The following is a 26,510-nucleotide window of genomic DNA, read 5'->3' as shown; positions in this document are numbered from 1 at the left end:
AGCTCGAAGAAGATGTTGTTGAATCCGTTGTTGAAGAGATCTCGTGTATCGTCCAAATCTGCAATTAGAAATATATCGCTTCTTTCTACACGTAGAGCATACCACCCCCAAAATGTACAGATCCCAAGGCCTTTTACCAAGGGGAGGCAGACTTACTACGGGTTATCTTTGGCTGGATTGACAGCTGCATGGGCTATTAACAGTCAATTACACGCTGCTGATAACGATGCTAATGTGAATGATGATGCTGAAAATACTGTTATGGTGGATAAAAATATTTCCCCTTTTCCAGTGCACATTGGACCTCCCAAATACCCATTCTCAACGGATTACTCACTACTTGGTTATGGATACAGATATGTGACGTTTATCTCCTTCAAAGTTTATGATTTAGGGATTTACATTGCCGATCAGGATAAACATTTGGTACCTGAAGTATTAAGCTCCAAGTTTCTTTCCACTGCATTTGTCGACACAGATCACAGCAAATCCCACAAGGAAAACGTTAACGCTGCTTTGAATGATTCTGAGAAATCTGCTGTCCTTATTGGTAACCTTTTGGATACAGGATGTAGAATGCTAGCAAAGATTACACCAGTGAGAAATACGGATTTTAACCATTTGAAAGATGGCCTTGTAAAAACCATTTTAGCCCATCCTGAAGCAAAAAATAACCAAGAGATTTTGAATTCAGGTTTAAAGGAATTAAAAGAAGCATTCACGAAGAAGGGTAAAGTACCTAAGGACCACGATTTATTTTTGGAGTTGCAAGCTAATGGTGCTCTACAAGTTGCCTATTACGACAGAAAGAAGGATAAGACGTTTAGATTGGGGTTAGTTAATGAACCGCTTGTCGGTAAATTCTTGTTCAGTCAATACATGGGTGGTCCCAAACCATTATCACCAACTACTCAAAAATCCGTCGCCGAACACATTGTTGCTATGTTATAACCCCAATTATACATGTCAATTAAATTTTACGAAATGACCAGAGTTTAAATAAAATATCTTTAAGAAATTAACAAATACCTTTTCTATTTTCCATTCATTCTAACATTTTATGTATTTAATGCTGAATGAACATGTAGACGCGGAACAACATAATGGACATCCTTACCAGACAATAATAAAGGGCCCATTGTGAAGAGAAAATACAACACCTATGGAAGAATTAAAAGCATTTGTTACTAAATTTGATGGTGCACACTTACCCACAATAGATGATGATGATTTACGTCAAACCTGTTCCCATCTAAGAGATCATGCCACAGATGATGTCAATACAAGCTTACAAGTTATACAATGCCTGTCGTATTTCACTATGGATAAAGAGCCCAGAGGCTCTAAATGTTTGGAGACTATTAAGATAGTAGTTGATAAATTGACTAATGACACCAATTGGAGTTATGATGAATTGCTAACGTGGTTAATTGACAGATTAAGACCACTTCTCTTGAGAACTAAAGAGAGTTCTAGGCAATCCAATAAGAATGAAAACAATGCACTCAAGCCCAAAGTAGGGCAATCGTATAAGGAAGATGAACAAAGACAGGCATGGAGAAATGAAGGCGGATTGAAAAGCATTCCATTTTTCTACGTGGTATTGTTTAATTTGAAGAATAGACATGTGTCTTCCAATCTGTGGTGGATTACACCTGGCATTTTAAACATATTAGATGATACTACAGATATTGTAGGTGTTAAATTAAAAGGTGTAATTCTACTGAGAGTTTTCCTTGAAAATTGTTTTGAAGATCAAAAGAACTGGGTTTCATTTAGTGATTTAGGTCTTTACGAACTGTATTCACCAATTCTTTGGAACCTCTGCTACTACTTACCACCATCTTATGATTCTAATACCTCTTTAAGCATACTACAGACCGTTTTTCCCACATTGAATTCCCTATATCGTTTACAATTCATCAGCAGTGATTTGAAATACAAGTATCATCTAGGAAAATTCTTATCAGAAATTTTATTACAGAATTTAATCCCAAGAGTCAATTTCATTAGTGAACCATTGACAGCTTACGCTCTCGACGTATGCTGTCGATGTGTCAGGATTTTGGGCGTATCATCGGCGGTTCATCTACAACGTATGATTTACGTTCTAGGGGAATATCTAGTGAGAAATCCATTCTTCACAGCATTTGATTCGCTAATGGACAATACTTTAAGTCTAATACACACCATGATAGTCGAATGTCCTGCAGAAAGAGTCGTTGCGCATAAATACGATTTCTACGGATTACTGTTGATATCATTTGGTAAGTGTAAGCAAGAAGGTAAACTTACACAAGAAATTATGCGTAAGTTCAAACGCATTCGTGAATCGATGAAAGCCACCGGATGCGACCCTAACGAGGATAAGGATGAAATTTTAGCAAACCACAGGTACATGGAAGAATTTTTCAACTAGTATGGAAATATTTACAGTTATATCATGAACATTTGTCTTTTTCTCTTTTTTCATTTTCTTATTGGAGACTTTGCAAACCTTTCACGATTCTAATGTTGGTATCCAGAAATCTGTTCACGCAATTACCCAAACATTGCTCCTCCTGAGATGAAAGATCAGTGTTGTTTGTCGATTGGATACATTCTTTGAAGCAAGTGTTGGTGAATTGATGTATAGACATCTGGACCTTTTGTTTGGAATTTTCTGCCTCCAAGTAAGTAGCAATTTCTTTCTTTGAGGAATCGTTCAAATTTGCGAGATCAGCAGTAGTGATTGAGGACATTTTAACAACTCTACAGGTATTTTTGATGTGTTTTCGTTAACTTTTGATGGTTTTGTTTCTAGTATGCTGTTAAAGAGACTGAAGGTCGAAATTTTTCATTTCAAATCCCATAATGAAGAGCTCATCGCAGGCGACGAATTAAGAGATGAGTTTTTAAAGGATACACTCCATGGACTTTATATCACATAAGAGGCCTCTTTGATCGCCTTTCCAGTACGATGAATGGTTCTCCCGTGAATCAGGATTTGTTAGAAGTCTATATCAATACCATTGAGCAACAAATAGACAATAAAAAATTCTTTGTTAAACAAGCAAGAGATGCTATAGGATCGTTACAAACTGGTGGAATGGATGTCCATTCTATCAGTTCTGAACAATGGCAGAACTTCATGAAGCGTCCTATGTTTTTCCCTGAAAGATCAGATCCAATTGGGCTGGGTTTAGCGTCTACGGGCTTTGTAAGTCGTCAACAGAGTTCAGAACAGTGGTTGGAGCACATGGAGGTTCAATTGAACGATATGCAGACTATGATTAGGAACCAACAACAAATGAATCACGAAATGACAGTTCTATTAGAGCTTTTACTACATAAATTGGAAACCCCTTCCGAAGACAATACGATACAAGAAACGCCAGTACAACGTAACCATACCCTTCGAAATGAATTGAAAAACTTTATTAGGGATTTTTTATCACTGGATCTGGCAGATTCTCAAAATACTGCAGAACAAGTGTGTAGTGATGTTATGGTAGTCATCGAACGGTTAATTAATTATGATACAAATTTGACGACTACAGATTTCCCTCCCAGCACGAAAGGTTTATTTCGACTGTTGCTGAGAGGCAATCTAATTACTTTAAACGAAGTTGGAGACAAGCGTTATGTGAAATTAACAGATTTCGCATCTACGGAAGTAGTTTAGCTTACTCTTCATCGTCATCGCTGAGCTGAATTTGAGGAATGACCATTTCTGATTCACTATCAGATGCTTCTTCTTGAGCAGAAGCAGGTTGCTGTTCTTGAACCACTTCAACTTGTTTTTCTTCCTTCAAAACAACTGGTGGCTCGTTGTCAACCTTGAGGATTTCAGTATTTTGAGCTTGGAAAAGCGGCACATTTGTATTCAATCTTTGTCTTTTAGGTGGTTCGGGTTCTGATTCAGTCTCGGGGATTTGTCTCTTTGTATTGGACTCAATTTCTACATTCTCCTCTTTTTCCTGGCTTTCCTCTTCTTCCGGCTCATCTGCAGCTTCTTCCAAATCCTCATTTGATAGTAGTTCCTCTTGGTTCTGCTCTTCAATGGAATTGGCTAATCCCTTAACGTTATGAATCAAGTTCACGGGTAATCTGGGGTGGCACAATAGATCGAAGAGCTCATCACTAGAACCCTTTAATAGCGAGACTGCAATTGGCAGTATGGATACACGCTCATTGCCTGGGTTAACCACTATAGCCCTCAAAAGTTCAACAAAACTTTCAGGTATATGACCCACTTGTTGCTTCCAACCCAAGGATTTTTGAACACCATATCTGATAATTTTCACTTGTTGACTTGAGGGCAACTTCAAATTGCTTAACAATCCACTTAAGAATAGATTGATTTGATCATACCAAGCAAGTGATGTTCTTAGGATGAATTGATCAGCATGTGTATACATATCTGATAGTGCACCGACAGAATTATCCTTTCTTTGCTTCTTACCTGCCTTGTTTGATTGAGTTTTAGCGGGTCCCTCGTTGGTCAAAAGGTTAGCCAAATTCTCATCTTCTGATAATGCTAGAGCCACTTCAACTAATTTTTGAAAGAAATCTAATTCTTGTAGTTGATAACCAATGTGTGGGAAAATTGAATTTAGCAATTGAAAATATTGCAAAAATTCACTTTTCATCAACTTGCATCTTTTAATATCAATACTTTTAGATTTCAATTGTAATGGAATGAAAAACTCTAATGAACCTAGAATGGATGGTAACATGGAAAGGCAACATTTACCAAAATTCTGTACCAAAACGTTCAAGAGCCTTACACCTGAAAATTGTACATGGGATAAAACGTCATAGATGACAGATACCAATTCTGCATCACGACGAATCTCACGTCTCAATGGTAAGAAGTTTCTAGTCATACCCAGCAAACCTTCAAAAACCGAGATACACGCACCCAAGGGGATTCTCACAGCATATGGCGTTGGTAGACTTAAAAATGGTGATAGGAGATCTATCAAAAGATTCAGTCTTTGAGGTATTTCCCATAAAGTCATTGGTTCGTTTAAATCAACTTTTAGACCTGGTAACAATTTATCAGATGTAGGTAAATCTGTAGGATAAAGATTATCGTATTGTAAACTTTTAATCAATTTCTTCAAATCCTGGTCATGATCCAAATCCAACATTTCATCGCATAACTCTAATATTGGTTTGAATTGTGCCAAAATGCTCAAAATCCCAATTCTCCAAGTTTCATCGTGGAATGGCTTATGGTGAGCCTGATGTTCATCTTGGGAATTTTGAGCTTGCAATTTAATTAAATGCAAATATGCATAATTTTCACAAACTAAAGATTGAACATTAGGGTCTAAATTTCCATATTCCTGAGAGATCAGTTTGGATAGTACTTGGCGGTACTTGTTAGCATAGGGTCTAAAAGTGGTAGAATTTTTCAGAAGTAATTCTTTCAAAATTGGTAAGCATAATTCAGGTTCTAGCGCTGTTAAATCCACCAAACACGGTATAATGGCTTTCAATTTAGGAACCAAACTTTCTCTTGAAAGTGTTGGCTTTCCTCTCATTAAATCCATAAGAATCGATAGGGCAGAAGTTAGAGATTTTAGAACAATCTTTTCAGAAAATGCTTCAGAAGATGCTGAGTGATATTCCGTTTTTTGTTCCAATCTTGAATAGATAACCGTTAATAACTGACCACCATGAACACATAGCGCTAATGGGTTATAAGAACAAAGCACCACAGAAGCATGACACCCTTTCCATATATCATAATCTTGGTTTGAGCGTAGGAGTTTTTGAATCTTTGTAGCCACCAGCGGTAACTCAGTTTTCAATAATTGTTCATCAATGTATGCAGGTGATGTTAATTTCTTTAAGATTAATTGAAATTGGGACCCTTCACAATATTCCAATTGCTTGGCCAATGTCGTCAACGGTAATATTTCTGAACTCATGGTGACTTAGAAATAGGATGGATCAATATTCCTCTGCTCACCTACTCGAAAATATACGATATGTTCGAAGTAGGATATGATGAGATGAGATGAGATGAGGTGAGATGAACTTGAAATTTTCATAGATCGAATAAATTTTTCAAAATGAGCCCCTACAAATGTTTCGGAAATTTTCGGATTCTCCTTCTAGCGTAGTCCGTTAGACCAGCAGTTGTACCTAACAAATTTGGCTTCAGTTCGAATTCTAACTGAGCAATCTTCTTCTTTTTCTTTCTTAATTTTCACAGTTCACATACTAAGATGTATCTAAAATTGATCTATTCAATTCATAAAGGGTGGGAAAGTTAGGTATCCGGAATCCCTTAATAGAGATCTATTGAATTGACTTTGCATGTCTTTTGGATCGATGCAGCTGGTGTTCAATTGGTAAGCAACTTATATCAATATCATATCACATTAAAAATCCTGCAATCATGACAGATACATCAAAAAAGCTGACTTTAGAGGAAAGACTGTCTCTAGCAGCAAAGAAAAGTAAGAAGAAGAATAAAAAGTCCCCGTCTCCTGCTGCAATTGTACCAACTGAAGTGGAACAAACGACTGAGAAGACTGAGAAATCTGACAAGGCTGAAATAGACGAAAAGGTTAATGAAAAGAGCGATGAAAAGGATGACAAAGTTTCCAATGCTGCCACAGCTTCTGCTCCTCAATTAACAGCTTCTTCTGAAAATAATCTAGTACCAGAACAGGAAGATTCTGAAGGCAACAATTTAGAAGAGGAAAACAACTGGAAGAGACAAATTCAGCTTTTGAACTCTCTAAAGGATAAGGAGCCTTGGTCACAATGGTTAACTAAAGCTACACAATTCTCTAATGTCGATGATTTCTTAAAAACTTTTGAACCTGCCCTTAGGTCAATATATGAGGAGTTGCAAAATTACAAGAAACAGGAGGATGTCGCCAACGAAAGCACTACTGATAAGGAAAAGGATGAACTAATTGCACAATTACGTTATGAAGGTGAAAAATTAGCTGCAACTGAACTTAGGCAAAATAATGCAATTAAATCCTTGAGAAAAAAATTAGCTGGGATGGAAAATGATATCAAAGTCACACAGGAGGAACTTTTTAAGAAGATAAGCAGTTACGAACAGTTGTTCGATTCACATGAAGATCTACAAACTCAATTACAGAACTGTGAAGTTATAATCAAAAATCTACGTCAAGATAATGCACAGTTAAAAGATTCAGAGTCACAATTGGAAAATAAGAAGGAAGAGGTAGAGAGTCTGCGCAGTACATTGGAAATGGAGCATCAGAAATTTGAACAAAGAGAGAAGGATATGATTATCGAGATTGATACTTTAAAATCCTCGTCCCAGGAACAAGTGACTCAATTGGAAACTAGCTTGGAGCAATTGAGGATAAAACTTGACAGCAGTTCTAAGAAAGATCAAAAAGAACCAGTGCCTAATTATAAGGAAAACGAAGAGATCCTTAGAAAAGAACTGGAATCTCTCAAATTTAGTTCGTCTCAATTAGAAAACTCGCTTACCGGTAAGATTTCCGATTTAGAGACTAAATTGAATCAGTTACAACAATCGAGTTCACAATTAGAGGGACAATTGCAATCTGTAAGACAGTTGAATGAATCTCTAGAAATAAGGTTGTCTGATGAAAGTAAAAATAGAGAACAAAATGCCGTTAAGTTACAAGAATTACAACGGGAAAATGAAAAGCTGCGAAACTCATTACAGGATTCCATTGAGGACTACAACTTACTACAAAGGAAGTATGAGATACGACAAACTCATTTGGAATCAAATGTGGAATCAAATTTGGTACCAACAGAGAAAGAATCGAAACCATCACAATCACTCGATGTTCCCCATAATCAAAAAGATGGTACGGTGCCACCTTCTCCGGCAGAGGAAGATTGGATGTATCCACCTAATGTTTCTCAGATTTCTTCCATGGGACCCCCCATGGACTTCGAAAGTAGTTCTTTACAAAAAGAAGTTGATGAGATAAGTGATCGTCCACCCATTGAAGATGATAAACTTTCAATAAATGGGATGGATATACCTGAAGAAGCAGCTGCCATGGGATCACACGTCCATGAGTTGCACTCAACTTCTAGGCAAACGAATTCTATGAACTACCGCAGGCGTAGTACACAAGTGGATTCTACAGGACAAATGAATGCCCATATGATAAGCAAACTTGGTGCAGAGATTAGAAGGTATGAGGCAGAGCTAGTTTCGCTGCAGAATAGTTGTGAAAGATTGCAGAAGGAAAAGATGGAAGCAAGTAATGAGATATTGAAACTTTTGGAAGATAATGAAAGAGTACAAGTATTATCTAAGGAAAAAGACGAATTAACTAGAAAACTTGAGGAAACTCAGAGCAAATTAGAAACTTCTTTACAAATATTAGGAGAGAAAACTGAAAGAGTAGAAGAACTTGAGAATGATGTGGCAGATCTCAAGGAAATGATGCAACAGCAAGTCCAACAAATGGCAGATATGCAGGAAAGATTGAGATGATTTAGTTATTTGTACATATCTATTACATAACATAATTAATACTTGAGCATGAATGCTCATATGTGTCTCGTTTTATTTTACAGTCTATTCTATCACCATATAGTTACGGCGGATATATTTAGTTCATTTCTCCTGTGCATCTACATAAGTATCACTTTCACCATTAATAAATTGGACAGAATCATCTTGACCTTCACCATCACCTACTACAGCAGCATTTTCATGATTCACTGTTTCCACCTTATCATCATCTTCGGCGACGTTTAAGTTGGCCAAATCTTCCCTTAATTGGGCCTGTTTCCTTAACAATTCCAATCTACCCTGAATACCGATTAAAGTAGGCAATGATTCACCAGAATTTTTTAGAGTGGATCTTAAGTGCTTTGTATTTTTCTTCATGTGTTTGCTGTCGAGGGAGTCACCTCTCAAAGTAAGTAACCATCTCAACCATTCTGCCAGCGAACTTTCTTTATTCCAAACTTCTCTTTGAAAATTAGAACTGATAACTTCAAATATAAGTCTAGCAGTTTCATAATTATTCACATGGAATACAACAAACGATTTAATTCTTTGTTCAGTCCAATTTTGTGATGAAATTGTTTCCAAAACCCCTTCTGAATCACTTTTTTCCAAGAAATTGATCAAAGACTGGCTAAGTTCATCCTGTTCAGCTCTAGATACTTTTTTCTTTTCATATTTGGGTCCTCCGTTTCCATCATCTAGTTGATGATTTACTTTACCGTCCAAATCTTGAGTTTCAGTATCCATTTGTAAATCATCAATCACAATCTTTTCACCACTATTTATTTTTTCCAAAGGTATTACTTTAAAATTTGGTTCATTCACGTTTAACCATGCAATCAATAAAATATCCTTTAATGGGATAAAATCTATCACTTGGGATTGCGGTATCTCAATTTGACTTAGGTTTTGATCATTGCCAATTTTCAAAGCTGATATAGTACCTTGTGTATCGAGTGCCAATACTACGTCTCCAAAAATCCTCAATTTTTTTACTTGTAAGTTCCATTCTTGAATCAATTCACCATCGGATACATTGAAAACCAATACTCTATCATCAGTGGTCACTACCAATTTTTCGCCATTTTGATAAAACAGTTGGCAGTATTTACAGTCAGTTAGTCCCAGCTTCAAAACAGTTCTAGGTTTACTATTTGTAGGATCAATGATAAATAATGCATCTTTGGTGGATAGTGCCAAATAAACGTTCTTCTTTTGTCTTGGTAAAACTCTAAATGATGTAATTTCTTCATCCCTACCATCTATCAATTGGAAGCTCTTCACGGGTTTAGTCTGAGTATATGGTAATTTTTTTACTGTAGACTCAGAATCTAAAATCCATATGAACTCACTTTCTGTATCGATATGCAGGATCTGTTTCTTATTTTGGATAATGTTAACAATCTGCTTACCAGTAGACGAAAAGACAACAATTTTGCCATCTGGAAACCCATTTACAAGAAAGTTTTCATCTTTAGTAACTCTGTTTTCATCGCTTTGAGTTCTTTTAGTCTTGGTGGTAGAATTCTCCTCAGAGCTGGTACACCATCCTATGAAAAACACTTCTGACGCTTTTAAATCATTCCCCTCGTAATCTACTCGATTGACCAGTGAACTGTTAATACTGTAGTCATTTGATGGATCTAATGAATAAATATCGATGGCATTTTTTTGCGAAAGATTTGCCTGGAATGCGAACTGCGTAACGTTTCTAGAAAAGCTAGCGACAATGTCCATGGAAGGAATCATCTGAGGCATTGAATGATCAATTGGAAGCAGATTCCAAAGCCTTTTCAACGGTTGATAATAATCGCTAAGTGGCATGTACGTATATGTTACACTATTCTCTTTCTCTGTGCGATGAGATGAGCATTGAAAAAAAATTGGCATGATAAAAATTTCAAAGTAATAAGCTACTCACTCAGCACGGCGGCATATAAATATTATAAAATAAAAATATTATAAAGCCATTGGCGGCTATTTTCTTGAGCCCATAACGTATACGACTGGTATTCACAATCACAATATGATCTTCTTGAAGGTCTCTTGCTCATCAGGTGTCATTTCCGATACGACTGTTGTAGATTTGTGCTGATCTGTGTTCCTCAGGTTAATGGCAAATAGCTTTATGGAGGCATAGATATCAATGGTATCCAGTAGAGATCCTGATAGTGAATCCTCTTCTAAGTCTTCGAAATCTTCTTCGGTATCCAGAGATTCACCGTTGACAAATTTCAAAGTGCTAGAATCGTTTTTCATGTCCTCTAGATCGTCTAAGCTGAAAGACCCAGTAGAGAATCCCATACGTTTCTCTTGCAGGAGTCTTTGAGCCTGTGGGAATCTTGAGGCTAATCCGATTAAGATTTTACCTAGCTTAGGAAAAATTGGTCCGCCAAACAAAGTGTCTAGCGTAGGTTGTGGAATTTCTGTCATTAGACTTAATAGAGCCAATATCGATAGTTTAATGTCAAATACACGTTTTACGTTAGGCACGTAAAATTCTAACCAGGTTTTAAAGAATACTTCCAAACATTGACTACTTTGTAAAATTTCCAAAGTCAATTGTGGGAAATACACTAGTCCACTAACAACTACATTAAAAGTGGTGACACCAAATACAATGTTATTCTTCAATTCTTCCTGATTGGCCACGATGGCTTGTGCCGCATCATTTATAATTCTATGGCCGTATGTTTCAGGGAGTTGATGGTTCAATGAAAGTATCATCTTTTGAGATAGATCGAATACTGTTGTGAAGTCACTTAATGCCTTATCTTCATCACGAGAAGCTCTATCATAAATCTCGTATAAGATTTTGGAATAAAATTCATTTTTCTTCAATTCATCTGTACCGTAAAGTAAATAGTTGTTAAGAGCATAGATGCAATCTTCCAAATAAAATGAAACCATACTATTTTCACTTCTATTACTCTCACCAATCAGTTCCAAGATTTTCCACGAAATGGGACTGATACTCCTAAGTAAGAAAGTAGAATTCTCTACAAACTCACAACATTCATGGTAAAAATCTTCCACTTCATATTTCAAGATAAACTCGGCGGCTGGATAAAATGATTGTTCCAAACTTTTAACCATTTCTGGGGAATTTTCAAACGACAACAGGATGGAAATCGTTGTGGAAAGTATACCTAAGGCAGCCATCTGTTTGTCACTTTCATCAGGAATATCGCTCTCGTCTAGTAATGAATTGGGATCCACGTTAGACGCTTCGTGTAATTCAATGACAAGTCTTAGAAACTGTTGAACTAAGGTGTTCATTAAATCCACACCAAATGGTTGTAATTGATCTGCGAATTGTTCCACAAAATCTTGCATCACACCTGATATAGTATCTGATTCGAATTCGTTTGAAATATTTAATAGTCTTTGCATTGTGGGCAAGACAGAAGATGACAATGCAGTTTGAAATTCAGGAACGTGTATGAATGCTTGCAACGCAAGTGCGGCCATTAGCTGTACCGGAAGGCAACCTGTAGTATCATTCATACAGAACATGATACCTTTATAAATGGTATCGACAAGTGTGGCCCTTTGGAAATCTATAGTACCTAATTTAGAGCAGATCTCACAAACTCTTGTTCTTAGGAATCCAAATGGTGATTCAAAAAAGGGGAATACAAAAGAATTGAGGAAAGTTTCTAATTCATTCAAATAAGGTGAGTCCTTTGTTGTCAAACGATCAATGATGCTGGAGAAAATTCTAAATGCAGATTCTATCTTTACTGCACTGCTCAAATTTGTAGAGTTACCCAAGTTAGCTTGTAAAGTGGCGATTACAAATTGAATGGTGGGTTGTAAAGTAGTCTTACCATGTTTGGTAACCGCTGTGGTCAACACAGATACCGCAGCCAAATCAGGGGAATAGTTCTCATCCCATAACTCCAAATTTCTATGGATGTATTCTTGGGGATCAGTTTCAAATACTTCCAACTTGTCATCGTTAGGACAAAGTAAGGGAAATATGACATGCTCTAAAAGAGTTTCGTAATAAGGTTGAACCAGTTTCCAAGTGGCCTTCTGAACGATTGTCTGTTCGATAAAGCAGAGGATATAGTAAAATGATTCATCACTTAACCAAAGACTACCATCCCCCCACTGTTCAATTTGTTGAAAAAGCAGCTGTAATAACTGTGGTAAGAATTGATCTCTGTACAAGGGTTTAAATTCTTCATATTCAAATTTTCTTGTCAATGAATCGGATGCATATCTTTGGTACAATCTGTAAAGGATTGCATATGACCATTTTTTGCATTTAACCCAAGGGTTTTTAGCTCTAGATTCGTTATCGTATAAGGTCGTGAATTCTGCAGGTAGTGGCAGTTGGATTATGGCAACAAAGAAATTTGCCCATGGAATGAAAGATTCTTGTCGCTGTAAAGTAAACGGTAAATCCAAATAAGTGACAAATTTGTAAATTTTGATCAAGAGTAAAAGCATTTCACCCAATTTGGCATCATTTAGATTGGCACCTTGGGCCAAAAGTTGAGTTTCACCGTATTTTAAAAGATCTGGGAAATACTGAATGATTAAGAGCTCCAGACCTTGTCTCGAATCGTTCTCCTTCCAACGGTAAGTTCTGAAGATCCCACTTAGACAAAGTAGCCCCACGTATGCTCCATCTACATCTGAACCAGATAAAAGTTTAATCGATTGGGTCAAAAGGTCATCCCATCTTCCTTGAGAGTACTCCTCATATATGATTATACTTAGGGCATTCTTTAAAACCCTAGTGGAGCCTGGACTTACTTTCACACAAACAATAAGAGTTCGTATCAACATATCCTTAATCACTGGCTTCTCATCTTGATCCACCACATAATCTAACAATTCATTCTTACCGTTGTACTTACCTGTCCATCCATTGACGCATTTGTTTTTAAAGTACAATGATGCTGACAACCTGACGTTTTCAGGGGTCTGTTCAGCTGAAATTATATCCAACGTAGCCCCCAAGAACCCAGGAGTAAAACTAATCTGTTTTAACTGACCTTCAGCCTGACTCCTGACCTGAGCATTCTGATCTAAGGTGCCAGCAAAACATTGCAACAGTACGTTGACATCCATAACTCAACAATAATAACAAGAAAGATAAAACGAAAAAGAATAACGAATAAACGTCCCTCCTATGTCCTTGGTTCTTTATACACTTTTTTTGTCAACTTGCGTAGTAAAACTTTGAGATGAGATTGGAATTTTTCAGTCACAACTTACGTCTCATCGCATAAATGATAGCGTTAGTAGGTGAAAGGTTGAGAATAAGCCTGTTCTGAAGTTAACTGAGCATCCAAGTTGCTGGTCTTGATCGGTGAGAGTTGAATGCAGGTATTTGAATGGGATACACAAGAATCTCTATGATCAAGAGGCGATGTTTGGGCACTGGGTAAAGTGTACTCCGATCTTGTTGACGAACTCGGTTTACCATCTGCGGAAGTATCACTCTCTTCCACCTGAGGTGAACCTGAATGTGAACGTGAACATGAATGTGCTACCACCACTTCTTGCTCCTCTTCCTTTTCCAACTCTTTTGATTCCTGTCTTTGTACAAGTTGTTCGGCAATGTTTACTTCATCTCGTAATTCCTTAACAAAATGCTGATCTTCCAATTGCAATTGTCTTCGCAGGTGAAGGACATGCTCAGAGCTACCATGTTCTTCAAGTTCATCCAATTCCATGGATACATAGCCAAATAAAACAGGTTCTGACTTTGATTTACCGAATTGTAAAAGGGCCCTCTGAGCGGGATCCAAATGCGAAGCTATAATCTCCGATTCAGTGCTAGCAGCATCGACCTTACCATAACCGAAAGCATACGGCAGCACTGGGCCCATCACGGCCAGCACGACTATGGCCACTGCTAAACGTACGTCCACATTAGCAATTTGGTCTACTACAAAAGATAATACGCCAGTCCAGTCCAATTCTTTACTCTTGTTGGATAAATCTTGTGAAGAAGATTCCAATATACTCGGGACCAAACTTGTTGGGCTTATCTTATCCTTCTCGTTTTCAAATAACCATTCATTACTTAGATATCTTTGTAGTAACTTTTGAAAACCTTTGGCAGCACCAAAGGTCCCACTAATGCTCAGAACTCCGTGAACGACTGGGTGACGTGCCATAGCTGTACGATAAAATTGTTAGACCTGTCCTGTACGGTTCAATCCAGCTCCATATGTTGGACTTGGAATGGTCACAATCGATGATGGGTTGTAGTATTCTTAAAAGGCACTCTTATTGAATTAAAGGGATAAAAGCCCTCTTTTAGCAATGCCCTAAGGAACCGGGGTAGTGTCCGAAGCTTCGGACATTCCAAGATAATACAAATACATGGGCGGTTGAAGTCCATAAGTGAACCAAATTTGAAACCTGAGGGTCAGAATCAGTTGGGAAAAAGTTTTTTTTTCTGCCGCTGTTTAATCAGTGATATGATGCTTTGGTTAATTATGCTATTATTTATATGATACGTTATTTACAATTCATGCAATTGCTCCCAGACTCATTAGAATCACCTGCAGTACAATTTGTAGAGACCAAAAAGTGACTCTTTTGAGTCTAGTAGATTTCTCTCTGTCGTCTGCAACATATTCTGCAAATGCATCGTAGACTTGTGCACTTAGATCATTCATCAGTAAAGAGTCGTAAATGGTCCAGGATCCTTCAAAATCCTCGAGATTTTTAACCACACGACACCTTATTGGGATATAGGTACGCTTAGAATTGATGTATGCGACAATTGGTCTAATGAGAGCGTTATTGATATACCCAAATTCGGGTGTAAATAGTGGCACTTCGGCACGGACGTTATGCAATTTTAATGAGAAATCCATTATAAAGTAGTTATCAGGGTCCATGCCTTCCACATCAGGCGAGGGTCCTGGAACCGCCATAGTCTTTCTTTTGGCTTCCTTAAACAACCTTTCACCGATTTCTGTTAGCATCTCGGTCAGCATTCTATCGTCTGCCTCTCTGTCTGGCAACAAGACATCACCAATCATGTCTACCTTACCCTCTGTAATCCATCCAAAAGGCCCATCCATGCCTGCATTCAAATGATCGACATCTAAATTATCCACTCTTAGCCGAGTAACTCTTTTCCAGGGCGAACTATCGGACGATGAAAAGGGTGTCTTTTCCACATTAAACTTCCTGTGAATGGTAAACATCGAGTTATCATAGGTTCCACTGACACTGTTGGCATTCAGAAAATCGTAGAACAACCAATGCTGTCTCATCTGTGGTAACTGGCAGTTGAAAATACTCACTAATATGGGTCTAAACCCAGATGGCTGATACAACGTAAATAGAACATCACTCATGGAGAATTTAGAAATTTCAAAATCACCAGGCCTATGCGTGTTCTTGTATTTTCTTGGGTCGTCGTTCGGTAACCACACCACATGAGTTCTATCTACCACACCTCTCAGACCTTGCAGAGAAACTTCATCAAGGATTCCCTTACCGTTAAACCATTTGCTAAAGCTTAGTGAAATTTCCACCTGATCAATGGTCAAATCGTACTGCGTATAGTTACCATCGTCAAAATCCTCTCTAGAGACCAGTAACCTTTCACTCAATGCTAGTTCTGTCCTCTGTAGAGCCTCTTTAACGGAACCCTTGGTAAAGCTATGAGATAGTTTGGGTCTTCTGGATACAAACACCTTGTTAAAGGTAATCTTACCAGACGACCAATCCGGGACGATAGCACTTTCAAAAACTACCGATAATGCACTGTTCCTGGTAAGGAAATTACCCACTTTCGTGGCCACATACTCCTGGGCGAACACCGTATTCACCAGATAGATCACTAGAGATGCAAATGTTGTCGTCCAAATGGCAATTATTAGAGCGTTGCTCAGCAGCAGCCATGATATAAAAGCGCCAATGTCATCAGAGTTGAATGGTCGGCTTGATTTAGTCAATATCCACTTGACGTTAATCTTTAATTTTTCATACACACTTGTAGCTTGTGCTAATCTTCTATCCCTTTCAGTAATGAACTTAAACCTAGTACTATTATCATCTCTTTTGGGCGGTAGATGAGTATCCCTTGACGATGTAGACTTAAACCTTAAATTCAATAGAGATGAATAAGTAGCTAATCTAATATTATTATTACCAACATTGAACCTGGGTCGAATCAAACGACCCAACGCAATACGGAATCTAGAACTCAGCATCAAATCCAATAGAACTACCGGGGAACCAATGGGGTGGGCATTACCAGCAATCTACAATCGTATAATAAACTTGTAGAAGTCTAATTAAACCCAACTCGCGAATAACAATTGGTATTATTATTATATTCACCTCATCGACCTTTTTTTTTTTTTCTTCAAAGCGTACAAGGAAGGGCAACTGAAAAATTTTAATACCAAACCTTCTACCAACCACTACAAAGAACATCCACACTAAAAGTACCAATTGATCATGTCTGCTATTCCTGAAGAAGCTAACGTCTCCATTCTGAACAAAAACGAAAAGAAGGCCAAGGACCTTATCATCAAGTTGGGTTTGAAACAATTGCCTGGTATCTCAAGAGTTACTTTCAGAAAGAAGGACAACCAAATCATTGCCATTGACCATCCTGAAGTCTACAGATCTGCTGGTGGTAACTATGTTGTTTTCGGTGAACCAAAGGTTGACAACTTCACTCAAAAATTAGCTGCTGCTCAACAACAAGCTCAAACTACCGGTGCCATCCCAGCTGCTGGTGAAGCTAGTAAAAACCCAGAAGACATCAAAAAGGATATGCATGTCGCTGCTGCTAACCCTGAACAACCTCAAAAGGAATTGGGTGACGATGAAGAGGTTGACGCTACTGGCGTGAACCCAGATGATATTGAATTGGTTGCCGAACAAGCCAATGTTCCAAAGAACAAGGCAACCAAGGCTTTGAAAGATCATAACAATGACATTGTTAACGCTATCATGTCGCTGTCCAAATAGATACTTAGTATAGTATAATGTAGTACTTTTGTTCGGTACTTGAACTTTATTTACTCGATACTTCGTCTTCCTCCTTCCTCTTCTCCTCTAGTGGTGGTTCCCGCCAACCGCATAAGGGACATATGTATACTAGGGGACCATCGCCAACAGTGTATGCTCCAGAATGTTTGTGACATTGGGTACAAACTATTGGTCTGGGTATATCACCTCCTGCTAGTACGTTTAATACTTTGTCAAACCATTTGTCACGCTCCTGTTTATCCTTTGAATTACCAGTCTTGCGGAATTGATTTAGTTCTTCCTGTAGATTTTTCAATTCCTGGTACTTCTTAACAATTTCGTCATCCATTAGTAACATAGCATCTTCAGTTTGGTCTTCACCTTGTGAGAACCTTTGAATCACAGAATTGGTTGCATGGAAGTTCGTCTCTTCTTTCAATTTGTTTAGTTTCTGCTGGTGTGATGCTCTAAGACGATTCAATCGTCTTGACTGTCGTTCTCTCTGCCATTGGTCTATTTTCGATGCTAGGCTCTTAATTAAACCTGCTAATGCCAGTGTTGCTATGGCAGACGCAATGGAATAGGGTAAAACACTGTGGTAAATCATATGCATGTAACCTAGTACCAGTGCTGCTGTGGCCAAACCATAATAATTCAGTTGTGATTGTAGTTTGTCGCTAGCCTCCTGTGAGCTCTTCAGCTTTTGATCCAACTGGTGGATTTGTGAGGTGATATCAGTTAATTCTTCGGTATACTTCTCAACCAACGTCTTTCTTTTGCCTCTTAACCACATCATTCAATCGTAGGTGAGGTTTTTCAGTCTTGGTTCTAAGTTCTTTAGTTTTAGTTTATTTGTATATTACTTGTTAGCTGTACAATTCGATTCGCGATGCCCTTTCTTAGTAGTACGACAAGGTACTGACTGATATTAAGACTCCAGTGGAAAGTTACCTCTATGCCCTCTGTCAATGTCTCTAAACGACAGTTGCAAGCATTGCTACAGTCGGACCAACTTCAGACGTCTGTGAGTACACCTCTTGGTAATATGATGCTGGAGATTCAAGGTGACTTAGAGGCTCCCCAACAATGGCATGAAGACCCGAGGTTTTCCATGGATGGTGAGCACCCATTGGTAAGATGGGGGCTTCTACATATTGATACATCTCGTAATAATGCAACTTTGTTTGTTGGTCGGAAACAGAGGTTATTAGGTTCGTTGGTTAAACTGGATACACCGTTGGGTTTAATCAAATTTAACCAACAAGATGGAACCGTTGACATGCAAGATATTTTTTACTACAAAGTACTGTTCAAATCGAGACCTCTCCCGATTATGTAACGTTAAAATACTGTTTCTTTTTTGATTCAACTATATTTCAAGGAGACCATCCAGTCTTGAGTTTCATATCACGTAGCGATCTAGTGTCTAGCACTGGGAAAGCATGGGCTTCAGTGTTGAAAACAATTTTAGTCAAGTCCACATCATCCTGGAACAGCAGGTGCAAATATTTTAATGTTTCTGCTAACCAGAATGATTCCAAATTGTCCAATGGTTGGGTAGGGCTCTGGATGCAATCTTTTAGAGATGTATAAACCTTTCCTGGCCTTCTCATACGAGGTTTCAAAGAATGTTGTTGGAAGCCTTGGAAAATTTCCCACCCCCATTGGCGGTATTTGTTATCGCCTGTCAAATGATATAGGAACATGAGGGATTCCACAGTCTCTGGCCTTTGTAAATTGTGTCTATCTGCAGGTTTAACGTAGAAATCACCACTTTCAGAGATCCAATTTGAACGACCCACTGCGTCCTCCTTATTAAATACTACGATCTCCGGCGACAGCTTTGTTGGGATCTGTGCATACATCTGATAACATGTGTAGGTAAGGTCTTGTGCCAATTTCCAATCTGATTCTCTGGTAGTATCCCAAAATGGCTGCTTACGAGCCTTCTTAATGGGTAAACCCTCCGTGGCACCCATCGCTAATAGGCCACCCATAAAACATACTAAATGATCCATCTTTGGGTCTAATTCCGACCGTAATCCGAATTGCTTTTCACCAATATAAACCAATCCATTGGGCTTCGATGTTCCAAGTAAATGTTTCTTCATACCTTCAATAGAGGCTCTGTACAAATCGTAATACAACTTTTCATGGGTCAACAAGTATTGTTTCAGCAAATACTCGTAGAATGAATCACCACGAGATCCAAATCTTATGTGATTACCTCTAAATTCACCAGTATCTGGATACGTATAGATGGGGGCCAACCCATCCCATTGTGGTCCTACAAGTCCATTCAACGAATATAATGGTTTGTAAACTTGTTCTGACAATTCCCAATAACTCTTATTACCAGTGAGATATGATAAGTATTTAAACTCCAATTGCAACGTGGTAAATTCAGCGGTGGAAGAGGCACCGCCATCAACGTGGTTCTTAACAGCTTCACCAGTGTGTAAGTTAATACTAGAGTACGGTATACCACTTTTAGATTGCAAAAATGCCATTGACAGCCGATCAGCTAAATCAATGGCTTTATCCAGGTACATTTGTTCATTACCGACTCTCATCTGAGAGGACCAATGATGGGCTGATAAAAGCCCACCAAGCATACGAATTGTAGTCTCGAAAAGACTCACCTCACTATCTAAATCATAGTTCAACTCGTTATCAATCCACGTCTGTGCCTTTAAAATACCAGCCAACAGTCTAGATGACCCGCTACTATTATACATCATCATCATGGTATCCAACGAATCTACTATAATCCATCCCAATGGTGCATCTGATGCCCCCATGTTTTTATGGGTCCTTTTCAGTGGACTATACTCATCAGATCCCCAACCATAAGCCTCGTAATCTTCCCAAGAGGTCAGAAATGCTTCTTCTATAAGAGATCTAACTTGAGATGCATCTCCATATGTAATTCGCGTACCCATGGACCAATACCAAACGACGGCCACTAGGGCAGCCGTCAGTGAACCGGCTAAACTCTTGACCATCATCTTGTCAAGGGTTTGGATTCAGTTCGGATCTGATGACAATTGCAACTGTGGTTCTTTGTTAAAGGAGTCTTTTGACGTCTAAAGTTTGCCGAACTTTAAAAGAAGATAAAGAGTCTACTTCCCACTCCAGTGATACTACTTGTGATTTACAGTAGTAGAATGGTAGATTTGGTCGTGTAAAGACAGTCACAGAATAAATAGAATGATATCTACTAGAGTTGGTGAATCGATACCACCGAATACGAAGCATGCAGTTTCCGTTTGTCTGCCCACTTGGGAGACTACAGTTGGTTATGAGGAGGGCAAACCAGAAGTGATAGAGTCTTTAACCACTGGATATCCAAGATTCTTCATCCATAAGGCCATTCAGAGGTTGTGTCAAGTGCTGCAAGATAAATATGCCAAAGAGAATGAGACTTGTCTTTGTTTCCCATCTTATGAAGTAGCAAAGAGGTGTAGGGAGTACATTGCAGTCAAGAGTGTTAGTATGAACAATGGTAGGCCAGCTCCCAAGGTGAGAATCTTACAATTGGCAACATCTAAACCTGTGACTCCTGAAGAAGCTAAATGGAAAAGGGAAAGTAAAGTGGCAGTTGTGTTCGTTGATAAGCAATATTGGCCCCTAATGAAACAGTACTGGCAACACGCTGGTGAAATATTATCGAGTCGTTTGGCAGAATATGTGCTCCACGAATTGTTTATTGTTGAGAAATCAAGCAAGACTCGTCAAGATAGGGAATCTCGAGTGGAAGTTAGGGATGAAGAGGAATTTATCGAGCAGAGATTTGGTAGAAACCTAGATTTTTCGTATGCTGATACTGCAAAATCGTTAATTAAAAGACGTATTGCTACTAAGGTTGTCGATGGTGAGGCTGATTCTCACGAGGAACCGCCAAGAGCTACTGAACAATTTGTTGAGCATGTTGTCGATGCAGAGGATGTAACACCGGGTGTAGCATCTACCATTCCTGCAGAACCATATCACGAACCTTCTTCGTCTGCTACCCGTACAGGTTTACACGTCAATCCAGATAAAGATGTATATTTGTTTCCCAGCGGTATGGCATCAATATTCACGGCACATCGGTTATTGTTACATTTAGACGCTCAAAGAGTGCAAAGGTCGAGATTGGGCCAACACTCTACACCATCGTCATCAAGACAGGGCAGTGGTATTCAATCACCACTGCCAAGGGAATCGATCGGTTATGGTGAACCTTACAAAAAGACTGTAATGTTCGGATTCCCCTACACTGATACACTATCTATTTTGGAAAAATTCAATCATACTTATTTCCTAGGTTCTGGTGATTCAAAAGCCATGGAGGAGTTGAAGAAAATTCTGCATTCCGGTGAACAGATTCTGGCTCTATTTATGGAGGCGCCTTCTAATCCGTTGTTAAAGATGGGTGACTTGATTGAATTGAGAGAATTGGCCAATTCCTTTGGATTTTACATTGTAGTGGACGATACAGCTGGTGGATTTGTCAATATCGATGTACTGCCATTTGCTGATATTGTTTGCAGTTCTTTGACGAAGATCTTTAGTGGTGATTCTAACGTAATTGCGGGTTCTATTGTATTAAACCCACAATCCAAGTTATACAGTTTTGCCGAGACTTTCATGGAACAGCAGTATGAAGATTGCCTTTGGTGTGAAGATGCGTTGTATTTGGAGAGAAACTCTAGAGACTTCGTGGCTAGAACTTTAAAAGTAAACCAGAACACTGAGCGGTTGTTGAATAAAGTACTGTTACCGCAAGAGGGGAAACTGTTCAAAAAGATCTACTATCCAAGTTTAACTTCAAAAGAGACTAAAAAGAATTACGATGCTGTAAGGGGTCATCAAGGAGGCTACGGGGGGTTATTCTCATTGACCTTCTACAATTTGGATTCTGCTAAAACATTTTTCAACACTTTACAATTATGCAAAGGTCCATCATTAGGTACAAATTTTACGCTGGCATGCCCCTATGCTATAATTGCCCATTATCAAGAATTAGATCGTGTAGCAAAGTACGGTGTGGAATCAAATCTAGTAAGGGTGAGCGTTGGATTAGAGCGTGAAGACGAACTTTGTAAAGTTTTTCAAACTGCCATTGATGAAGCGTCAAAGAATATTTGAATATATGTGTATCGTATATATTTTCCTACTTAATTAATAATAGTCATTAAAATTTCTTGAAATTTTTAGTTCTTTAACTCTACAGGCTTTTCACCTCTAGCAAAGCGTGGGTTTCTTGGGTCATTGATGAAAGCAGGAGTGTTTGCACTTGAATTAGCAGCCTTACCGATGGCATAAAACATAACTGCACCGGAAAGGTAGAATGGCCAGTATGGTTTAACCAATGGGGTTGGGAACTTCTTGTACATGGCTAATGGATCTTATATCTCGAGTCACAGGAGAGATTCCTTTCTTTGCCTTGACCGTTATTTTGTTAGGCGTGTTGAAGTAAGTACCGGCTTATGGGTTGGATACTCTCCCCCTCGCATCTGTTTGGGTGGTCAAAAAATTTGGCTATTTGTTATTTTTAATTGGCCGTTCAAGGACAACTGGGATTCGTCGTTGGTGATATCTGCGTTCAGTGTGGTGTTAAGGTTTATGGTGTGATCGAGTTAACACGTGAAATTCACGTGACATGCATATTGCATTATCATTACTGCAAATTTACATAGTCGTTTGCACATTACATTATTGAAGAAAATATGACCGTTGTGGCTTCATCCTCAGGAATCTTGTCGTAGCTATCGGACAACTTCTGCCATAGAGACCTCCTAGGTGGTCCTGAGCTTATTTGCTGACCTGCAGCTGTGGTTCCCCTGAGCATATAGCTTCTTAGATAGATTGCCGGCACTACAGCTCCGAATAAACCGACAAACCAATACCTCATCGTAGGCATCCTAGATGCCTGCCGTAATTCTGAACTAATATCAGGATTTAATTTCATGATGGACAAAAAATATATGCCTTACCAGTGCTCTTCTCTGGTATATTGATTAATTTTGTCTATTGGTCAGGAACTGGTTTTTATAGTAAGGTACCCTTAGAACAAGTCCCCTGATTTTACCCCGGATCATCTGTCTCACACCACCAATTTAGCCGAACATCTTTTTAAAGAAAGAACCGAATGTGCCCTTTTGTTTCTTTTCACTATGACGGTTACCAGCTGGCGATGTGGGGCTACTTTGGGTGCTCATAGCCTTTTTCTTGTAGATATTTTTACCCTTTTCCACTATTGGGATGGAGTGATCCGATGTTGATGTTGATTTCGTAGCTGCCGTTGTAGTCTTACTTCTTTCGAGATGAGGTCTTGTTATTTTCTTAGAATGACGATGGTGATTACGATTCGCTTCTACTGACGGACAATTTCTATTTCCGTCACCATTATCATCGTTGTCGCCGTTATCGTAATCCAGGTCGACTAATGATTTTACTTTATAAGCAGGAACACTATTCTCATAAAGTCTTGAACTCCTAGAGACGACTGAAGGACTCCTAGAACTTTTACAACTTCCATTGGGTGTGTCTGGGGAGACCCCCCAATCTAAACACATATCCGGCCTACTTGGTTTCGGTCTCACATAACCCAACTGTTCAAAGCTTTCCATCTTACGTTCTTGTTCATTTGATATAGGGAAGTATTCTTCTACAGAAGCATCACTATAACCAGGTTCGGTGTCTTTAGGGTCAAATGGGTTGACTAACGTCCTGTTAATAATTTGATCCAGTTGTTGTAAACGGTCTCGCAGATTCTTGGGCGGTAACAACCATTGCTTTTCAGGCGAAAGTGTTCGATCTTCTGCAAAAGGTGTGCCGGCATCTTCTCTAAGTAATCTTGGATCAATAAATTCATGGGGAACAATGCATGTGGGCACGCTGTAATGTCTTATAATAAAATTCGGAAGTTTTACTTTACCATTTTTAAACTTAATTTGAACATTGGTACTGACAGTACTAACAATTTGTAAATCAGGCTTGTAAAGAGCCATCGTCTTTGTAATTGTATCCTTACAAGAATCTTCTTTAACCATTTCAACAGTAATTCTAATAACCCTATGATTTAATCTAAATGCATAATAATTCAAAATGTTTCGACATGTAGCCTTTGCCTTCCTATGGATGTCCCTGGGTTGAATTCCCAGATAACTTGGACTATGTGAACCGTGAGATGATGATGATGGATTCGACCAGTTATCAGTTGCTGATAACGACCTTGTCAATTGAGGATTACGTTTAGATGCATTATTTTCCATAATTCGATTCTCAAAATTAGAAATTGAAGTTACAATTATCAAATGATCACCATCTCTTGATTGGTTTTCCACATACCAATCAGCTGCTGACCAAGTATGACGTCTACCAGATATATAACAGGATACTACACGTCTTGGTTCATCAAAATCCGCATTCTGTGTTGTCAATGAAATGGCTCTATGGGTAATTACAGGTCTTGTTGGGTAAACGAGTGCTAAGGGATCTACAATAGCGCATTGGACACCTCTATTCTTACAAGGAGGTTTGTCTAGAACCAAAGATCTCTGTTCATGGAAATCAAATTTATCCATAGTCGGTTTCTTAGTCGATCTACTCTTTGAGTTGTAAAAATCCTCTAATCTGGCCAAATCTTCATCGCTCATCCCAGCAAAACTCTTCTTTCTTGGTTTGGCTACGTTATCTTCAGGTTCATGCAACTGCAAAAAGGCAGCCTGAGTATACCCATGTCTCGAACCAGAGTTCCGTTCAGTATTAAGATCCGTATCTCTCTCCATCTGCCGCTCATCTTGCCAATCCATAGTCTCCAAATCGTAGTCTCTCGTAGAGTCCCATCGCTCTAGCTTATCCGTTGATGCAGGCTCCGTAGGCTTCATTGAAGATGTCTCTGGGAGTGGTGGTTGTCGTGGCTTTAAAGTAGACTTCCACGTACCGAATCCTTGGAATGAGCTGGGCGGCGACGACCATTCGCCACTTGCATTACTACTGTGTTGTGATGAATACAGTTGGTTGGAATGACGTGGTGCATGTATATAATGGCTGTTTCTACTACCACCGAATAAGCACACGCCGTTCTTACCGTCCTGTAGTTCATCGTCAACAATCGAGGGCGCCAGATCGTCAAAGGAAACATGAGGAGCCCATTCAGTTTGAGTCATATTTACTGTCATATTACCTTACTCCTGTTGGCGATTAAATCAGGGCGTATTACGGAGATATAGAAGAGAAATATAACAATATTGATGACTTGAGTTAATACTTTGTATTGTTTCTCTATACAAAATCGATTTGAACCCTTTTTTGCACTTCAAAGCCTCACGGGTGTAAATAAACTCTAAGGTGACTTCCGTTTAGTTTACTCGTACGTATTTAAAGGATTAGCAAGTTTCTAAACCCAGGGGGAAATCCAGATTCAAAGAATTTGGCCACTTGACGAGAGATCGGTCGAGAACTCCGGTGCTTATAGCACAAGTGAAAGATTAAGGGTCCATTCTTTCCCCTTTACCGATAACCCTCGTAGGAAATGTATGATCAGCAAGATCAGCTCCCGGATCGTCAAGAGTATCACAAGTATGTAGTTGTCTGTGTAGATGATTTCTGCCAGAAGTACGGTATCCGTAACAGTGTCAGAAGCAAATTTGGTCTATCTAACCAGGTAGATTCTATAGACGAAGACAGCTTTGAGCGGATCAAGGGAGAGCTAGGATGTGGGAAAAGAATGGGTGAAGACGAAAAAGTAGAGGATGGTGTGTACAAAAGGCACTGTCATGAATTAGAGAATTCTATAATGGAGGGTTCCACTCTTGAGGTGCTTTCGCAAGACTTACTATGGAGCCAACAGGAGTTCCCATCGGAGCTAATTGTATCTGAGGATATAAACATGGTCACAATGGAGAATGACGATACCAATGTGCTATGGGATCCTTCCATGACTATACTAGAATCAGAAAGGCAGCAAGCGTCGCAAGACCCTGAGCCCGAGCCCGAGCTTTTACAATCAGATGAATTCCACCGGGTTAGTAGTCCGCCATCTGCTGTGAACTTCTAATCTACT

At 38.8% G+C, this 26,510-nt stretch overlaps 19 protein-coding genes across 19 annotated transcripts; 8 read left to right on the top strand and 11 right to left on the bottom strand.

Annotated features, from left to right (window-relative positions):
* Positions 1-12: 12 nt before the first annotated feature.
* ZYRO0B08646g (chalcone isomerase domain-containing protein) lies at positions 13-951 on the top strand (the record flags this gene model as incomplete). Its single annotated transcript, XM_002495281.1, has 1 exon — positions 13-951. The coding sequence occupies one exon, from the start codon at positions 13-15 to the stop codon at positions 949-951; it is 939 nt and encodes a 312-aa protein (XP_002495326.1).
* A 211-nt stretch (positions 952-1,162) lies between these two features.
* Positions 1,163-2,419, top strand: TTI2 (Tti2p; the record flags this gene model as incomplete). The annotated part of the gene is made up of 1 exon (XM_002495280.1): positions 1,163-2,419. The coding sequence occupies one exon, from the start codon at positions 1,163-1,165 to the stop codon at positions 2,417-2,419; it is 1,257 nt and encodes a 418-aa protein (XP_002495325.1).
* Positions 2,420-2,477: 58 nt separating this feature from the next.
* TIM8 (protein transporter TIM8) lies at positions 2,478-2,741 on the bottom strand (the record flags this gene model as incomplete). The annotated part of the gene is made up of 1 exon (XM_002495279.1): positions 2,478-2,741. One exon carries the CDS (start codon positions 2,739-2,741, stop codon positions 2,478-2,480), a length of 264 nt encoding a protein of 87 aa, XP_002495324.1.
* Positions 2,742-2,959: 218 nt separating this feature from the next.
* MCM22 (Mcm22p) lies at positions 2,960-3,664 on the top strand (the record flags this gene model as incomplete). The annotated part of the gene is made up of 1 exon (XM_002495278.1): positions 2,960-3,664. The coding sequence occupies one exon, from the start codon at positions 2,960-2,962 to the stop codon at positions 3,662-3,664; it is 705 nt and encodes a 234-aa protein (XP_002495323.1).
* Position 3,665: 1 nt separating this feature from the next.
* Positions 3,666-5,921, bottom strand: RIX1 (Rix1p; the record flags this gene model as incomplete). The annotated part of the gene is made up of 1 exon (XM_002495277.1): positions 3,666-5,921. The coding sequence occupies one exon, from the start codon at positions 5,919-5,921 to the stop codon at positions 3,666-3,668; it is 2,256 nt and encodes a 751-aa protein (XP_002495322.1).
* A 473-nt stretch (positions 5,922-6,394) lies between these two features.
* SGM1 (Sgm1p) lies at positions 6,395-8,467 on the top strand (the record flags this gene model as incomplete). Its single annotated transcript, XM_002495276.1, has 1 exon — positions 6,395-8,467. The coding sequence occupies one exon, from the start codon at positions 6,395-6,397 to the stop codon at positions 8,465-8,467; it is 2,073 nt and encodes a 690-aa protein (XP_002495321.1).
* Positions 8,468-8,590: 123 nt separating this feature from the next.
* Positions 8,591-10,378, bottom strand: UTP9 (Utp9p; the record flags this gene model as incomplete). The annotated part of the gene is made up of 1 exon (XM_002495275.1): positions 8,591-10,378. The coding sequence occupies one exon, from the start codon at positions 10,376-10,378 to the stop codon at positions 8,591-8,593; it is 1,788 nt and encodes a 595-aa protein (XP_002495320.1).
* A 129-nt stretch (positions 10,379-10,507) lies between these two features.
* On the bottom strand, positions 10,508-13,573 carry NMD5 (Nmd5p; the record flags this gene model as incomplete). Its single annotated transcript, XM_002495274.1, has 1 exon — positions 10,508-13,573. One exon carries the CDS (start codon positions 13,571-13,573, stop codon positions 10,508-10,510), a length of 3,066 nt encoding a protein of 1,021 aa, XP_002495319.1.
* A 170-nt stretch (positions 13,574-13,743) lies between these two features.
* On the bottom strand, positions 13,744-14,628 carry NVJ1 (Nvj1p; the record flags this gene model as incomplete). The annotated part of the gene is made up of 1 exon (XM_002495273.1): positions 13,744-14,628. One exon carries the CDS (start codon positions 14,626-14,628, stop codon positions 13,744-13,746), a length of 885 nt encoding a protein of 294 aa, XP_002495318.1.
* Positions 14,629-14,985: 357 nt separating this feature from the next.
* Positions 14,986-16,686, bottom strand: MDM31 (Mdm31p; the record flags this gene model as incomplete). The annotated part of the gene is made up of 1 exon (XM_002495272.1): positions 14,986-16,686. The coding sequence occupies one exon, from the start codon at positions 16,684-16,686 to the stop codon at positions 14,986-14,988; it is 1,701 nt and encodes a 566-aa protein (XP_002495317.1).
* Positions 16,687-16,936: 250 nt separating this feature from the next.
* Positions 16,937-17,455, top strand: EGD2 (Egd2p; the record flags this gene model as incomplete). The annotated part of the gene is made up of 1 exon (XM_002495271.1): positions 16,937-17,455. One exon carries the CDS (start codon positions 16,937-16,939, stop codon positions 17,453-17,455), a length of 519 nt encoding a protein of 172 aa, XP_002495316.1.
* A 46-nt stretch (positions 17,456-17,501) lies between these two features.
* Positions 17,502-18,251, bottom strand: LNP1 (Lnp1p; the record flags this gene model as incomplete). Its single annotated transcript, XM_002495270.1, has 1 exon — positions 17,502-18,251. The coding sequence occupies one exon, from the start codon at positions 18,249-18,251 to the stop codon at positions 17,502-17,504; it is 750 nt and encodes a 249-aa protein (XP_002495315.1).
* Positions 18,252-18,410: 159 nt separating this feature from the next.
* CTF8 (Ctf8p) lies at positions 18,411-18,794 on the top strand (the record flags this gene model as incomplete). Its single annotated transcript, XM_002495269.1, has 1 exon — positions 18,411-18,794. One exon carries the CDS (start codon positions 18,411-18,413, stop codon positions 18,792-18,794), a length of 384 nt encoding a protein of 127 aa, XP_002495314.1.
* Positions 18,795-18,831: 37 nt separating this feature from the next.
* Positions 18,832-20,463, bottom strand: MNS1 (mannosyl-oligosaccharide 1,2-alpha-mannosidase; the record flags this gene model as incomplete). The annotated part of the gene is made up of 1 exon (XM_002495268.1): positions 18,832-20,463. The coding sequence occupies one exon, from the start codon at positions 20,461-20,463 to the stop codon at positions 18,832-18,834; it is 1,632 nt and encodes a 543-aa protein (XP_002495313.1).
* A 202-nt stretch (positions 20,464-20,665) lies between these two features.
* Positions 20,666-22,588, top strand: STR2 (cystathionine gamma-synthase; the record flags this gene model as incomplete). Its single annotated transcript, XM_002495267.1, has 1 exon — positions 20,666-22,588. The coding sequence occupies one exon, from the start codon at positions 20,666-20,668 to the stop codon at positions 22,586-22,588; it is 1,923 nt and encodes a 640-aa protein (XP_002495312.1).
* A 65-nt stretch (positions 22,589-22,653) lies between these two features.
* Positions 22,654-22,836, bottom strand: ATP18 (F1F0 ATP synthase subunit i; the record flags this gene model as incomplete). The annotated part of the gene is made up of 1 exon (XM_002495266.1): positions 22,654-22,836. The coding sequence occupies one exon, from the start codon at positions 22,834-22,836 to the stop codon at positions 22,654-22,656; it is 183 nt and encodes a 60-aa protein (XP_002495311.1).
* A 314-nt stretch (positions 22,837-23,150) lies between these two features.
* Positions 23,151-23,411, bottom strand: SPG1 (Spg1p; the record flags this gene model as incomplete). The annotated part of the gene is made up of 1 exon (XM_002495265.1): positions 23,151-23,411. One exon carries the CDS (start codon positions 23,409-23,411, stop codon positions 23,151-23,153), a length of 261 nt encoding a protein of 86 aa, XP_002495310.1.
* A 148-nt stretch (positions 23,412-23,559) lies between these two features.
* Positions 23,560-25,626, bottom strand: ZYRO0B08272g (uncharacterized protein; the record flags this gene model as incomplete). Its single annotated transcript, XM_002495264.1, has 1 exon — positions 23,560-25,626. The coding sequence occupies one exon, from the start codon at positions 25,624-25,626 to the stop codon at positions 23,560-23,562; it is 2,067 nt and encodes a 688-aa protein (XP_002495309.1).
* Positions 25,627-25,979: 353 nt separating this feature from the next.
* ZYRO0B08250g (uncharacterized protein) lies at positions 25,980-26,504 on the top strand (the record flags this gene model as incomplete). The annotated part of the gene is made up of 1 exon (XM_002495263.1): positions 25,980-26,504. The coding sequence occupies one exon, from the start codon at positions 25,980-25,982 to the stop codon at positions 26,502-26,504; it is 525 nt and encodes a 174-aa protein (XP_002495308.1).
* Positions 26,505-26,510: the final 6 nt, after the last annotated feature.

The sequence above is a fragment of the Zygosaccharomyces rouxii genome, assembly GCF_000026365.1.
Source record: "Zygosaccharomyces rouxii strain CBS732 chromosome B complete sequence".
NCBI classification, from domain to species: Eukaryota; Fungi; Ascomycota; class Saccharomycetes; order Saccharomycetales; family Saccharomycetaceae; genus Zygosaccharomyces; species Zygosaccharomyces rouxii.
This window is presented reverse-complemented; position numbering and strand designations above follow the sequence as displayed.